This window comes from Microcaecilia unicolor, chromosome 1 (assembly GCF_901765095.1).
Source record: "Microcaecilia unicolor chromosome 1, aMicUni1.1, whole genome shotgun sequence".
NCBI classification, from domain to species: Eukaryota; Metazoa; Chordata; class Amphibia; order Gymnophiona; family Siphonopidae; genus Microcaecilia; species Microcaecilia unicolor.
The window spans coordinates 14,469,397-14,484,283 of NC_044031.1; the positions used below are offsets into that span (position 1 = coordinate 14,469,397).

The following is a 14,887-nucleotide window of genomic DNA, read 5'->3' on the forward strand; positions in this document are numbered from 1 at the left end:
TAGGCCCGAGGGCAATGGAGAAACAGTCTAGACTATTACCACTTGTAAACGGGGCCCGCTGTTCCAGTATGTGGGGGGAAGGAAGTCTCCTCCCCACGAATAGCCAGATCTCCACAAATTGCCACCAGTGGATACTTTCAAATATTCTTTATTTGTATCCAAGGTTAACGACAAACACTTCAGTCAGAGCCCTGGGTAGGGCTTTCCCGGCAGGGCTTTTCTGCCTCTCTTAGGGTACAAGCCAGCAACACAGAGTCTCTGCCCTTTTCTTGAAGGGCTGCAATAGTCCTTTGAAAAATCCCTCCTTTTCAAAGTAAGTAGCAAAATCCGTGCTTGCCTCCAAGCAGGATTTCCCCATCCTGCCCAAACAAGTCTTTCAGATTCCACATAGTCCCAGTGGCGTAGGAAGGGGTGGGGGGCGGTCCGCCCCGGGTGCACGCGCTCGGGGGGTGCCGGCCCCGCTGGTTCCCTGCTCTCTCTGCCCCGGAACAGGTTACTTCCTGTTCGGGGCAGAGAGAGCAGGGAACCAGCGGGGCCGACGCAGCTCCGAGTGACATGCACTCGGGGTGGATCGGCCCTCCCGCAGGTAAGAATGCGGTCCGGGGGGGTTCCCGCTCCGGAGGGGGTGCGCCGCAGAGGGGGGGTCGTGCCGTGCTGCACCCGGGGGGGGGGGGGGTGCGCAGCGGTGGCCCCGCCCCGGGTGCCATTAGCCCTCGCTACGGCACTTGCATAGTCCTTCCAAAATAATCAGGGGTGCAGCTTGGGGGAACCAGGCTTGTAACTCTTCCAGCCACCTCCCCCCAACAGTCAAGGTTTCCCCACAGCAAACAGGTCTCCCCAAAGAAACCAGGCTTCATTCTTTAAGCAGGGTTTAACTCAAATACCTTCCAAAACAATATAGTTTCAAACCTGCAAGTGCTGCCTTCCTAAGGGCTCTCAAGCTCCCATTCCCTTCTGGTTTCTTCTCCCCTGCTCAGCCTGATTAACTCCTTCTTCCATCCAATCCTCCTCCTGCTTCTCACCCCACCCCTCCCTATTACAGGTGGGCAGCATGATATACTGATTGCGGGTCCAGGGGAACTGGGCTCCTTCATTCTCCCTCCCTCTTGTGGTCAGAGACAGTATGTGGCCAGCTTGCCTATCCCCTGGGCTCTCACTGCTGGGACTGGAAATGCATTCTGGGAGATGTAGTTTAGGGTTTTGCTGCTTCATTTTATACATCTGGGATGTAGCCTTGTCACACACTACACCACTATGTCCAGTTTCATTGCATCCAACTATCATCCATCGGGCTGAGGCTGCCCCAGGTTGTCATAACCCTCTTGAGTTTTCCATAATTCTCTTAGGGTCATAATCCCAGTGCTTTTCTGGTAGTCTGATGATGTAATATTTGCAGAGATGTGCCACCTTGTTGTGTTCAGCGGGTAAAAGGCAAGTCTTTTTTTAAAGAAGTGGCCATGTGGCAAGTGAAGCCATTGAGTGGAGGTAGGGGCGTCCGCACTAACCCGGCAGTATCCTGGAAGTGTGCAGCACTGCCCGATTACCGCAGGGTGCACACCAGTGCTACAAAAATATATTTATCGTGTAAGCATGTTTAAATTAACATGAATTCAACAAAAATATGAACTAAAATCAACAAAAAATGAGTATTATTTCTATGGAGGGTTTTTTTTACACCAAAGATAGAAACTGTGAACTGTGCCTCAAGCATTACGATACCCTGATATAGGATTTGTTCAATTGGTTTACCACAGTCATCTGAGGTCTTTCCTCCATTGTTCATTTTTATTCTTCTGGTTTACTTTAAAGTGAGTTATTTCTTCCATTCTTTTTTGGGGGGGTTGATTGTGACTACATGTTTTGAGTGTTTTTTTCTCCTTGTATGTTGTTACTATTATGACATCTTACCAAAAATACTTAAACCACATATTTGAAAAACATAAGATACATAAAAGCGTATATATTCAAACAATAAAATCACACCTTACAATGAAACTATCAATTAAAAGAGATCATAATATGCAATGACCAAATTTTGCATGAACAAGGTGAACTGCTTTATACATTATAATTTCAGTACATCACTACAAAACTAATTAACTGTGACTAAGAACAAATAGTTCTAAAAGAATAACAATAATGATAAAATAATAAATATACAAATAAAAATGCATGTTAGAACATCTCAACATGAACATTTATCCACATACTTAAAAACATAATTATACATAAAACCATTCAGGTCTTTATTTAGTCACTTACTATATTAATATATAGAATTCATTGAAGATGTATGAATAAAATGAATAGAATAAAAAATCATACATCACAGATAAAAAATAAGGGGTCCTGTTTACTAAGGTGCGCTAGGAATTTAGAATCTCAGATGCACAAATTCTTATAGAAGATCTCGTGGGCATGGAGGAGTTTTCTCCTTCACACTTCTAGTTTTTGAAGATTTTTACGAGTCCAGTCTACAATACCAAAAATATTTGATAGTACAGAAAATCTCCTATAATAGTCATTACTACTTTTTTTTCTCTCTCAGCAATTTCTGCTTTTTAGTTGTTCCTTCCCACCAACAAATAAATAAGCCTTCCTGTGTGGATTCTTTGGTGATTAGATTTGTCTTTTAAATGAAGCTTTTATTAAACTCAGTATATGTAAATGGCTTCACTCCTGTGTGGCTTCTCTGGTGTTTTGTTTTTTTGAGGTGTACCTTCTGTGAAGATTTTCTACACTCAGTGGAGGTAAATGGTTTCATACCAGTGTGGGTTCTCCAATGTCTTTTGAGTGTTCCCTTCTCAGTTGTAGCTTTTAGCTACCATATTTTCGGACTATAAGACGCCCGGACCATAAGACGCTGGTTCCCTCTATGGGTCAAAAAGTCTAGATAAGCGCCCCAGATTTTCAGAATGTTTTCTTCCGTTTATTTAATGTTTAGCTTTTTTAACTTCCCACATCATTAACTGATGAACAAGGTTTCGCCAATGCCAGTGTTCTGGCCCTACATCATTTGTCCAATTCTGCAAGATACATTTCTTTTGCTATCAAGGTGAGTTTGCGGAGGGACAAAGTGTGCTCTGGTATTTACCCTTGAATGATCCTGGCAGATTCAGCAGCATCTGTACTGGCGTTCTGCTATTTTGTGACCCAATAGGTGTGACAAATAAAGGGTATTTACCCCAAAACCTTCTGATCTTCCAACAACTCCAAAAACTATGGTAAAATGTGTATCTGCCCTTCCACATCTCGTACACAGGGGCGTCTGCAATCCCCCAAATTTTGCTAATTGCGCTGGTGCCATGTAGGCTCTATGTATAAACGGAATGCACATTCCCTATATTGAGCTCCGCTAATCAATTTCGGGATCCCCTTCACTTGCTTTTCAACACCCCAAGACATTAATCTGACTCCCAGGTCTTTCTCCCAGCGCTCTTTCAGCTGTGTCAGAGATCTCTACGAAGAAGTTTTTAATTTTCACTCCCTGCTTCTGGGCCAATCGACCTGATCTAATGACTTAATGTAGTGTTTTAACTGACAATGTGCGAAGTATCGCCCCATTGAATGTTATCTGTTCCCCAACAACTGGTTTAGAGTTTTAATTCTCTCCATATCGCCCATCACATCTCCCAGGCATTCCAAACCACTTCCTTCCCATCGTTGAAATACTGGGTTTTCTATGCCTGCCTCAAACATTGGATTCCCTCTAATTGTAGAAGTTTCGTTATCCCCTTCCCATCTGTAATCTGCTCTCCAAGAATTGCCATGCTCTCAGTAGAGGCAGCAACAGTAAATTTTTCCTATATATCTCAGGGATCTGCACTGTTTCTAGTTGTATAAGGGATTGCAGCTGCAGCGGTTCGAAATATTCCCTTTCTAATTCTAATGGCGTATAATAAGTTGTTCCTAAATCCAGTCTCTCACATGCCGCATTAAGCAGGCCATGTTGTATAGCTTCAAGTCCGATAAGACCATCCCTCCCTGCTGCTAACCGCCCTTCATTAACTGTTGTTTCATCTTAGCTTTCTTGTTTTTGCCCACAGAAATTCATTACCATCTTATAGAATGTTTTCAGATCTTTTCCCATTATGCAGAAGGTATAGTCTGCATGACATATAACCATCTAGGGAAGATGACCATACGAATTAGGCTCACTCTACCCATCAGCGGCAATGCAGCTGCCTCCAACTCTCCAACTGTTGTCGAGTCTGAGTCAACAACAACTAATATTAAGTGGGTATAGGTCTACCACCTTTGTTGTCAGCATTATGCCCAGATATCGGAACGAGTCTGTTGCCCATCTCAAGGGAAATTTTTCCGGCCAGGCCACTGCAATATGTATATACTAGCCAGCGCCTCTGATTTCTCCAAATTTAGTTTGAACCCCGAGTAGTCTCCGAATTCTTTAAACAGCTCCAGTAAAGCTCGCAATGACTCCACCGGATTCGTGATTGTGACTAGCAGATCATCTGCGAAGGCAGCTAATTGAATTCTTTTTTCCCCAATAGCTACTCCCCTTATTGCGGGCATTGCGACAATATCTCTAATCAATGGGTCTAAATATAAAGCAAAAGCAATGGTGATAGGGGCAGCCTTGCTGGTGTCCACGTTTTATGTCAAATCATCTGAACAGTTGTCATTAACCCATTATTCTAGCTTTAGGGATGTATATAGTGTTCTGAATGCTCTTATAAACCATCCTGCAAAACCATATGCACTTAGCGTTGCAAACATAAAACCCAGTCAACACGGTCAAACGCCTTCTCGGCATCAAGCTAATCATCAATGTTGGCTCTGAGTCCCTCCCTACTTTTTCTAACGCTTGTTAGGATCCGCCTTAGATTTTTGGAGATTGAGCGTCCCTTAACAAATCCCACTTGCCCCTCCTGCACTAGTTTGGTAGTACCTGACTCATGCGCCCAGCCAGTATTTTAGCAAATATCTTCATTTCGCAATTCAGCAGCGAAATGGGGCGATATGACTCTGGCAAAGTAGGGTCTCGTTTAGGCTTGGGTATCAAAATAATTTGGGGCCATATTCAATTGTGTAGGAAGCAATCTCTTTCCACCCACCATTAAAGACCTCTGCCCACGCTGACTCTATCTCCTCTCCTAATAGTTGATAGAATTCTACTCTTATGCCGTCTGGACCCGGCGCCTTCCCCGGTGGACTGTTGGTTATTGCCCAGTGCACTTCATCTACAGTAATTGGTTCGTTTACATTTTTTTGATCCCTTTCCGGAAGGACAGGGTGCGCCACCCCATCAAGATATAGATTACTCGGGAGACCTGGCTCAGTTTCTTCTGTATACAAGTTTTGATAGAAGATTTTAAAGACATCTTGGATTTCCGAATCTGTATGATACATTTTGCCCGTCCCATCCTTTAGGGTTACCACTCTTCTCGATGCCTGCTTCGGGCAACCAGTCTGGCCAGCATCTTCCCACCCTTACTACCATGCTTATATAGTTGGAATTTATAGTATGCTTGGGACTTCACCTCTCTCTCATGGATAAGGGTATTTAAAGCCACTTGTTCTTTCCTCAGACGGACATTAGAAGCCCTGTCATATTTCTTCCGCAATGACACAATTTGTTTCTCTAATCTCAGTATTCTCTGTCTCGTGCTTTTTAAATTGGCTTACATAGCTAATGATCTCTCCTCTCAATACTGCCTTTGCTGCCTCCCAGAATATTATGGAATTGGATGCTGTATGTTCATTAAAATGTTTATATTCCCTCTAACTTTTCAACAAATGTTCACGAAAACCCACATTATGGATCAAATAGCTTGGGAACGTCCATTGTTTAAATTTGCTTCCCAATCCTCCAGGGTTCCAGGTCGCCCATACTTCTGCGTGATCTGATATTGCATACGGTCCAATTTGGGCCTCTTGTATCTCTCCAATTAAGATAGAGGCGATACAACTAATAGATAGTTTGTTGGAGAATTTGCCTTTGTCAGCCTCTAAAATTCAGTTGTTAGGCAGGATGGCGAGATTGGTGATATATCACAACTATTTCAAGTTTCAGGACACATTTTACTTACAAATAAAGGAGTAGCAATGGGGGCTACTGTAGCCCCTACTATTGCGTGTTTATACATGGATCAATTGGAAAGAAAGGTATTTTACACATCTCAATATTTTGGAGGGGTAGTTAAATGGCTACGGTATATTGATGATATACTATTGATATGGCAAGGCACTGAATGGAATTAAAATGTTTTTGCAAGAATTAAATGAAATTAGTGATCACCATTAAGTTTGTGCACTATATAGGAGTCAGTGAAGTCAATTTTTTAGATATCAACATTCGCTGGGATAACAATAGATTTCATACTCGACTATATCGTAAAAACACTGACCGAAATAGTATGCTTCATTACCGTAGCCATCACCCAAAGCATTAAAAGATAGTATTCCTACAAATCAATGGTACGCGTACGTAGAGCATGTAGCTCTAGGGAAGAATTCTGCACTCAGGCAGAACAGATGATCAGTAGGTTTCTGGTTCGAGGCTATCCCCACAAAGTTTTGAAAAATGCTGCTAAGCGAGTATTTAATTATCATCCTGAATGGGAACGGAAAGTGAATAGGGTTAATGAATGTAAAACCTTTAACGTGTGTTTTACCTTTCACCAAGCATCTAATGATATTATAACCATCATTCGTCGACATTGGCCCATGTTAAATATTCATCCTGCATTTAAGGTCACACCCCGGTTTGCTTTTTCTAGGGGTATGAATCTAGGTGAACAATTGGCTAAGAAAAGATGTAACCGTGATAGTTCAGTGGGAAATAGTGGCCACCATAGATGCAATCAATGCACATACTGTCAGTATGCTATGGAAGTTACTCAAATTCAAATTCCTCATTCTGAGAAAATACATTCTTTATGAAAACACAAATTGCATACTATTAATTGTATATATGGGGTGATTTGCCCTTGTGGTCTGTGGTATATTGGCTTGACTTCTCGGAGGGTTAAATTGCGTATTTCACAGCATTTAAGTAATATACGTACAGCTCGTTTGGAAGCTCCTATTGTAGCCCACTGGTTGGAAATGCAACACAAATTAGAGGAGTTTCGATTTGTTGTCCTTGATTGTGTTAAGTTAGAGAGGGGTGGTAACATGCCTCAGGCACTACTTAGGAAGGAGCAACGTTATATATTTCAATGGAACACGGTAGCTCCAGCTGGACTCAATAAAGAGATTGAGTGGTTAAACCTCTAGAGTATTTAACCTCTGTGTTAGTTGGTAACCATCTATGCGTTTGGGAGAGCAGTTCTAGCTCACCACCGCATCACTGGTATTTGACTACCCCACCACCTGGATGAGCCAGTAACTGTATCTATGATAGCATGTTAATGTATTTTGAGAGTTTTTAATAATGATATATTAAGTAGAATTAGAGTTAACCCATTGTTATTGTGTTTAGAATTCAAGACCCTGATGACGCTTTTATAGCGAAACATGAGCATGTTGGGTCCTGGTCGTATGGTGGAATACTATAAGAATTGGAGAGATTGAAACTCTAATACAAATGTAACCACAATTTCAAAAAATATATATATCTGGAAACATGACACTGCTAATGGTGAAAATGGACAGTTTTGGATGTTGCTGACTGATATCATCAATGGTTATTCAGGATTTATCACTAACGTTACAATGGTTTGTTGAAAAAAAGGACAGAACTATTATATAAGTTGGTGATTCAATGAGTCTGATTTGAAGCAAGGCTGAATCTTGTGGGAGACTCTGGAGCAGTGGATTAACACATGATTAAAGAGCTGTGATCACACATTGATGTAAAAGATTGCCAGATATATGCTATTTGAATGTGTTTTGAAAGAGTATTGTGGAGAATTGTTTGGTTTTAAATGTATTGGTGTATGGATTGGTTAATAACTATGGGTTAAGGGAATGGATTTTATTTTAGGAAAATTGTATTGATTTAATAAAGAAATATATTTTAAAATGTTAAACAGTTACTAGTGAATAATTTGTAATATAATGTGTAACTAATTATAGAGTTGAGACCTAGATTGTAATTGTGATTCCCATTAAGGAGCGAGACACCAGCAAATAGTCTATCCTGGACTGTGTGTTATGCGCCCTAGACATATGTGTGTAGTCTCTGTCTTGTGGGTGTATTCTCCAGATGTCCAAGAGGTCCAGAAGGGAGCAAAAATTTAGAAGCCCCTTCGACATCCAGTGAGATGGTGTATGTGTAGCATTTGATTTGTCTACCTGCGGATCCCATACCATGTTAAAGTCTCCTCCCAAAATTAATTGGGAAGAGTCCTCTGTTATCAAATGTCCTATCAGTTTTTTATAGAATTTTGTGTCTATTTGATTTGGTGCATATATGCTGCCCAACAATATTTGTTTCCTAGCCAACATCACCTTGCAAAATGTACCTCCCATCTGGGTCTTTAATTACATTGCCTGATCTTATCCGCCACCCCCTTCCTTATTAAAATGACCCTCCACCTTTCCTCCCTTTTGCTGGTGATCCAATGCTTTCTCCTACCCACCATTTTAAGCTTATCTTGTTCCAACTCGTTCAAATGCGTCTCTTGCAAAAGAGCAACATCCGCCCTGATCTTCTGCAAATATTTCAGTATCTTAGAGCGCTTCACTGGTGACCCTATGCCTCCCACATTCCATGTTACTATTTTACCATATTTCAGTGTACCTGTGTTGGCATCTGATCTCCCACAAAAATTCTTTATCTTCTCGGAGCAGCCACCCCAGCCTATGACTCCTCCCTTTTATCATGTGGTCCACTCGTAGCCTTTCATACTCCATAGTACCAATTTCTACTTTCCTATAAGATTCTATTTGGCCCTCCCTCAGCCCATACCCTCCCCAATGCTGCCCCTTCCCCATCATCCCTCCCCGGCCTTCTGCCCCTCCCCCAATTCCCCCAATCCTCCCTTTGTATCCTGTCCCTCCTGTATGGGACTAGTCACGTTTACGCCCCTCCCGACATTCCCATGAAATTGACAAAGTGTAACAAACAATCCTCCCCTCACAATTAGTTGCGCCTGCTACTTAAGCCCTCCCCTCCAAATTCCCTCCCTGCATGTTCAATTATTCCTCTTATTATAATCATATAATCTAACATAACTTGATAACTGTTCTTAGTGTAGCAATGGTCACTACAACGGGGCAGTGCCAGGCATCCCTTTTAATAGGCACCTCTTCCCTAGGTTCACTGATCTCATCTCATGGCTTCCAGTATCATCTTTACGCTGATGACACCCAGCTCTATCTCTCCACACCAGACATCACCGCAGAGACCCAGGCCAAGGTATCGGCCTGTCTATCCGACATTGCTGCCTGGATGTCCAACCGCCACCTGAAGCTGAACATGTCCAAGACTGAGCTCCTCGTCTTTCCACCTAAGCCCACTTCTCCTCTTCCCCCACTCTCTATCTCAGTTGATGGTACCCTCATCCTCCCCGTCTCATCTGCCCGCAACCTCGGGGTCATCTTCGACTCCTCCCTCTCCTTCTCTGCGCATATCCAGCAGACTGCTAAAACCTGTCGCTTCTTCCTTTTCAACATCAACAAAATTCGCCCTTTCCTCTCTGAGCACACCACCCAAACTCTCGTCCACGCTTTCATTACCTCTCGTCTCGACTACTGCAACTTGCTCCTCACTGGCCTCCCACTCAGCCATCTATCCCCCCTTCAATCCATTCAGAACTCTGCCGCACGTCTCATATTCCGCCAGAACCGATATACTCATATCACCTCTCTCCTCAAGTCGCTTCACTGGCTTCCAATCAGATACCGCATCCAATTCAAGCTTCTCCTCCTTACTTACAAATGCACTCACTCTGCTGCTCCACCCTACCTCTCTACCCTCATTTCCCCCTACGTTCCTGCCTGTAATCTCCGCTCACATGACAAATCCCTCCTCTCAGTACCCATCTCCACCATTGCCAATTCCAGGCTCCGCTCATTTTCCCTTGCCTCACCCTATGCCTGGAACAGTCTTCCTGAATCCCTACGCCAAGCCCCCTCCCTACCCATCTTCAAATCCTTGCTTAAAGCTCACCTCTTCAATGCTGCATTCGGAACCTAACCTTTCGAACATATAGGTTGCCCCAATCTGTCTGACCTATCTGATTAACTGTACATTTGTCTTTTTAGATTGTAAGCTCTTCGAGCAGGGACTGTCCTTCCATGTTAAATTGTACAGCGCTGCGTAACCCTAGTAGCGCTTTAGAAATGTTAAGTAGTAGTAGTAATATAATTAACGGATTCAAAATAACAAACAACTAGTTGGCTTCAACTTAAATATGCTTATGCCTTGTTCTTTGACCAATATGCGTATCATTACCAACTCTTCTCTCCACTCTTTCCATGATGAGTGGAAGAGTCCTCTATCTGAAAGGCTGTGTCACAGTAGTCATCAGTTCCAACGTACCGACCAGCCCATCAGTAGTCCCTCAGATGCAATCTCCGCAAGGTATTTTAGTGCCATTTCGATTGGTCAAATATGCCATCCGTAGACGGTCTCTGCAACAACTGTAATCCAGAGTCTTAAGAGTTGATGAGATAGATTACTCCTCGTCCGTCTAAGCTTGCTGTGGTTTAGTGACCTTCTACTGCAGTGATTGACACTTGCCTATTCCTTGTCCATAGATCATTTCGCAAGTTCCCAATCTTTCCTAGCCAATCAAGAAACATGCCAGCAGGAGCGCTCTCAAAGGTCTTCAACTCTCGCTCTACCTGACTCTTATTTGCAGTTTCTGTAATCCAGTATGCCCCAGCTGCTGCTGTTCTCAGCTGATCAGGCCTGTGCTGTCACTATTAATCATTCATCTCCTGCATTTAGTATTTCCTTTACATATTGTTGGGCCTCTGGGACCGATTCACAAATTTTAGTAGTAGATTGGTGAATGATCTTCAATTTTGCTGGATATAACAAAGCAAATTTTATTTTGTGTTTGACCAGCTGTGCACACGTTGGGGAAAAAGCTCTCCTCTGCGTTGCTACCGCGATTGAATAATCTTGGAAACAAACGATCTTTTGATTATCATATTTCAGACCAGCTCCACTGCGCACAGCTTGCATAATTGCGGTTTTATGGGCAAAATTGAGCAGCCTGCATATCACTACTCTGGGTCGGCTTCCGCTTTGTCTCATTGGGCCCAAGCGGTGTGCTCCTTCAATTATCAACGGCCCTATACCCGCTGGAAGTTTCAGTTCTTTTCCTAGCCAGTTCTCCAGGAAGGGACGAAGTTCATGGTCGCCCAATTCTTCTGCTAGCCCCACTAAGCGTAGGTTATTGCGCCGTGACCTATTTTCAAGGTCTTCGAGTTTTTCTGCCTGCGTTTCCAGCGTTTTAAGCAGTTTAGCATACCTCTGCTCCATTGCGGTGACTTGGTCTTCCAGGGCCCCTGTTCTTTGCTGGAATCCCGCCATATCCTGGCTAAGCTGTGTCATGTTGTTTTTTAATCCTTCCAATTTGGAATCCAGCCCCTGTAATTTCCTGTCCAGGATTCCTTCCAATGCCGCAGTCACTTCCCCCACGATTTCGGCTGCCCATACAGAGCTTACTGCCGATCCCGCCGGGCTCGCTGGGGCCGCCATCTTGTCCTCGCTGACTTTGCTTCGCTCTTTGTCTTTTCGGAGCGTTTTACCCGCCATCGCCAGCCCTGTCACCGGGGTGCAACCAGCTCACCGCAGGGGAAACTCTGCCAGTCAAGATTTAGTAAGGTTTCTTTCTTTGGGAGGTTTTGAGCGCTGAGGAATGCGAGGGTGAGCACGGAGCAGTTCTTCTAGCGACCGCTCCCGTGCATCACGTCACGTGACTCCTACACACTCAGTACGTTTAAAGGGTTTCATTCCTCTGTGTATTCTCCAGTGTTTTTGTTCCCTTTTCAGTGAAACTTTTAAAACATTCAAAACATGTAAATTGCTCCACTGTTGTGTGGATTCTTTTGTGTAGTATCATGTATTTTTTCAACCTGAAGATTTTTCCACACTCAGTGCATATAAATGGTTTTACTCCTGAATGGATTTTCTGGTGCATGGTGATTTTTTTCTTGTCAGTAAAGCTTTTATCACACTCCGCACATATAAATGACTTCACACCAGTGTGGATTCTCTGGTGTATTGTGAGGTTTACCTTCTGACTGAAACTTTTATTACACTCAGTGCAGTGAAAGGGTTTCATTTTCTCTGGTGTATTTAGAGGTTGCCCTTCTGACTGAAGCTTTTATTACACTCAGAACAGTTAAAGGGTTTCATTCTGTGTGGACTCTCTGGTGTCGTATGAGGGTTGACTTGTGACTGAAGCATTTATTACACTCCGTGCAGTGAAAGGGTTTCATTCCTGTGTGGATTCTCTGGTGGAATATGAGGCTTGACTTATGCCTGAAGCTTTTATTACACTCAGTGCAGTGAAAGGGTTTCATTCCTGTGTGGACTCTCTGGTGTTTTGTGAGGGTTGACTTCTGACTGAAGCTTTTATTACACTCAGTGCAGTGAAAGGGTTTCATTCCTGTGTGGGTTCTCTGGTGTATTATGAGGGCTGCCTTCCGCTTGAATGTTTTATTACACTCAGTGCAGTGAAAGGGTTTCAGTCCTGTGTGGATTCTCTGGTGTGTTTTGAGGTTTTCCTTCCGACTGAAGCTTTTATTACACTCAGTGCAGTGAAAGGGTTTCATTCCTGTGTGGACTCTCTGGTGTTTTGTGAGGGTTGACTTCTGACTGAAGCTTTTATTACACTCAGTGCAGTGAAAGAGTTTCATTCCTGTGTGGACACTCTGGTGTCGTATGACGGTTGACTTGTGACTGAAGCATTTATTACACTCCGTGCAGTTAAAGAGATTCATTCCTGTGTGGATTCTCTGGTGGAATATGAGGCTTGACTTCTGCCTGAAGCTTTTATTACACTCAGTGCAGTGAAAGGGTTTCAGTCCTGTGTGGATTCTCTGGTGTGTTTTGAGGTTTTCCTTCCAACTGAAGCTTTTATTACACTCAGTGCAGTGAAAGGGTTTCATTCCTGTGTGGACTCTCTGGTGTTTTGTGAGGGTTGACTTCTGACTGAAGCTTTTATTACACTCAGTGCAGTGAAAGGGTTTCAGTCCTGTGTGGCTTCTCTGGTGTATTGTGAGTTGTACCTTCTGACAGAAGCTCTCATTACACTCAGTGCAGTGAAAGGGTTTCATTCCTGTGTGGACACTCTGGTGTCGTATGAGGGTTGACTTGTGACTGAAGTTTTTATTACACGCAGTGCAGTGAAAGGGTTTCAGTCCTGTGTGGATTCTCTGGTGTGTTTTGAGGTTTTCCTTCCAACTGAAGCTTTTATTACACTCAGTGCAGTGAAAGGGTTTCATTCCTGTGTGGACTCTCTGGTGTTTTGTGAGGGTTGACTTCTGACTGAAGCTTTTATTACACTCAGTGCAGTGAAAGGGTTTCATTCCTGTGTGGGTTCTCTGGTGTATTATGAGGGCTGCCTTCCCCTTGAATGTTTTATTACACTCAGTGCAGTGAAAGGGTTTCAGTCCTGTGTGGATTCTCTGGTGTGTTTTGAGGTTTTCCTTCCAACTGAAGCTTTTATTACACTCAGTGCAGTGAAAGGGTTTCATTCCTGTGTGGACTCTCTGGTGTTTTGTGAGGGTTGACTTCCAACTGAAGCATTTATTACACTCCGTGCAGTGAAAGGGTTTCAGTCCTGTGTGGATTCTCTGGTGTGTTTTGAGGTTTTCCTTCCGACTGAAGCTTTTATTACACTCAGTGCAGTGAAAGGGTTTCATTCCTGTGTGGACTCTCTGGTGTTTTGTGAGGGTTGACTTCTGACTGAAGCTTTTATTACACTCAGTGCAGTGAAAGGGTTTCAGTCCTGTGTGGATTCTCTGGTGTTTTGTGAGTTGTACCTTCTGACAGAAGCTCTCATTACACTCAGTGCAGTGAAAGGGTTTCATTCCTGTGTGGACACTCTGGTGTCGTATGAGGGTTGACTTGTGACTGAAGCATTTATTACACTCCGTGCAGTGAAAGGGTTTCAGTCCTGTGTGGATTCTCTGGTGTGTTTTGAGGTTTTCCTTCCGACTGAAGCTTTTATTACACTCAGTGCAGTGAAAGGGTTTCATTCCTGTGTGGACTCTCTGGTGTTTTGTGAGGGTTGACTTCCAACTGAAGCATTTATTACACTCCGTGCAGTGAAAGGGTTTCATTCCTGTGTGGATTCTCTGGTGGAATATGAGGCTTGACTTATGCCTGAAGCTTTTATTACACTCAGTGCAGTGAAAGGGTTTCATTCCTGTGTGGACTCTCTGGTGTTTTGTGAGGGCTGCCTTCCGCTTGAATGTTTTATTACACTCAGTGCAGTGAAAGGGTTTCAGTCCTGTGTGGATTTTCTGGTGTATACTGAGGTTTCCCTTCTCAGTGAAACTTTTACCACAATCAGCACATAAGAATGGCTTCACACCCAAGTGGATTCTCTGGTGTTTTGTGAGGCTTGCCTTCCGACTGAATCTTTTATTACGCTCAGAACAGTTAAAGGGTTTCATTCCTGTGTGGACACTCTGGTGTCGTATGAGGGTTGACTTGTGACTGAAGCATTTATTACACTCAGTGCAGTGAAAGGGTTTCATTCCTGTGTGGATTTGCCAGAGCCTTCGGAGTGTTTCCTTCTCAGTAAAGCTTCTACCACTAGTGGAACAGGTAAATGATTTCACTCCCATGTGGATTATCTGGTGTGTCGTGAGGACAGGCATCTGACTAAAGCTATTAGACCCAGTACAGTTAAATGGTTTCACTCCTGTGTGGATTCTCTTGTGCATTGTGAGGTTTGTTTTCCAACAAGTGCTTGAACCACTATCAGCACAAGTATACAATCTCTTGTTTTTC

At 43.3% G+C, this 14,887-nt stretch overlaps 1 protein-coding gene across 1 annotated transcript; it reads right to left on the reverse strand.

Moving 5' to 3' along the window:
• Positions 1-11,829: 11,829 nt before the first annotated feature.
• On the reverse strand, positions 11,830-14,884 carry LOC115460018 (gastrula zinc finger protein XlCGF26.1-like). Its single transcript, XM_030189876.1, has 2 exons — positions 12,821-14,884; positions 11,830-12,161 (listed from the first exon to the last, which is right to left on the reverse strand). Exons 1-2 carry the CDS (start codon positions 14,818-14,820, stop codon positions 12,155-12,157), a joined length of 2,007 nt encoding a protein of 668 aa, XP_030045736.1. The 5' UTR covers positions 14,821-14,884; the 3' UTR covers positions 11,830-12,154.
• Between the last annotated feature and the right edge of the window lie 3 nt (positions 14,885-14,887).

What these genes read in the sequence shown, in the direction of transcription:
- LOC115460018 (XM_030189876.1), bottom strand. Translation starts at nt 14,820, where the DNA reads ATGCACAAGAGAATCCACACAGGAGTGAAACCATTTAACTGTACTGGG.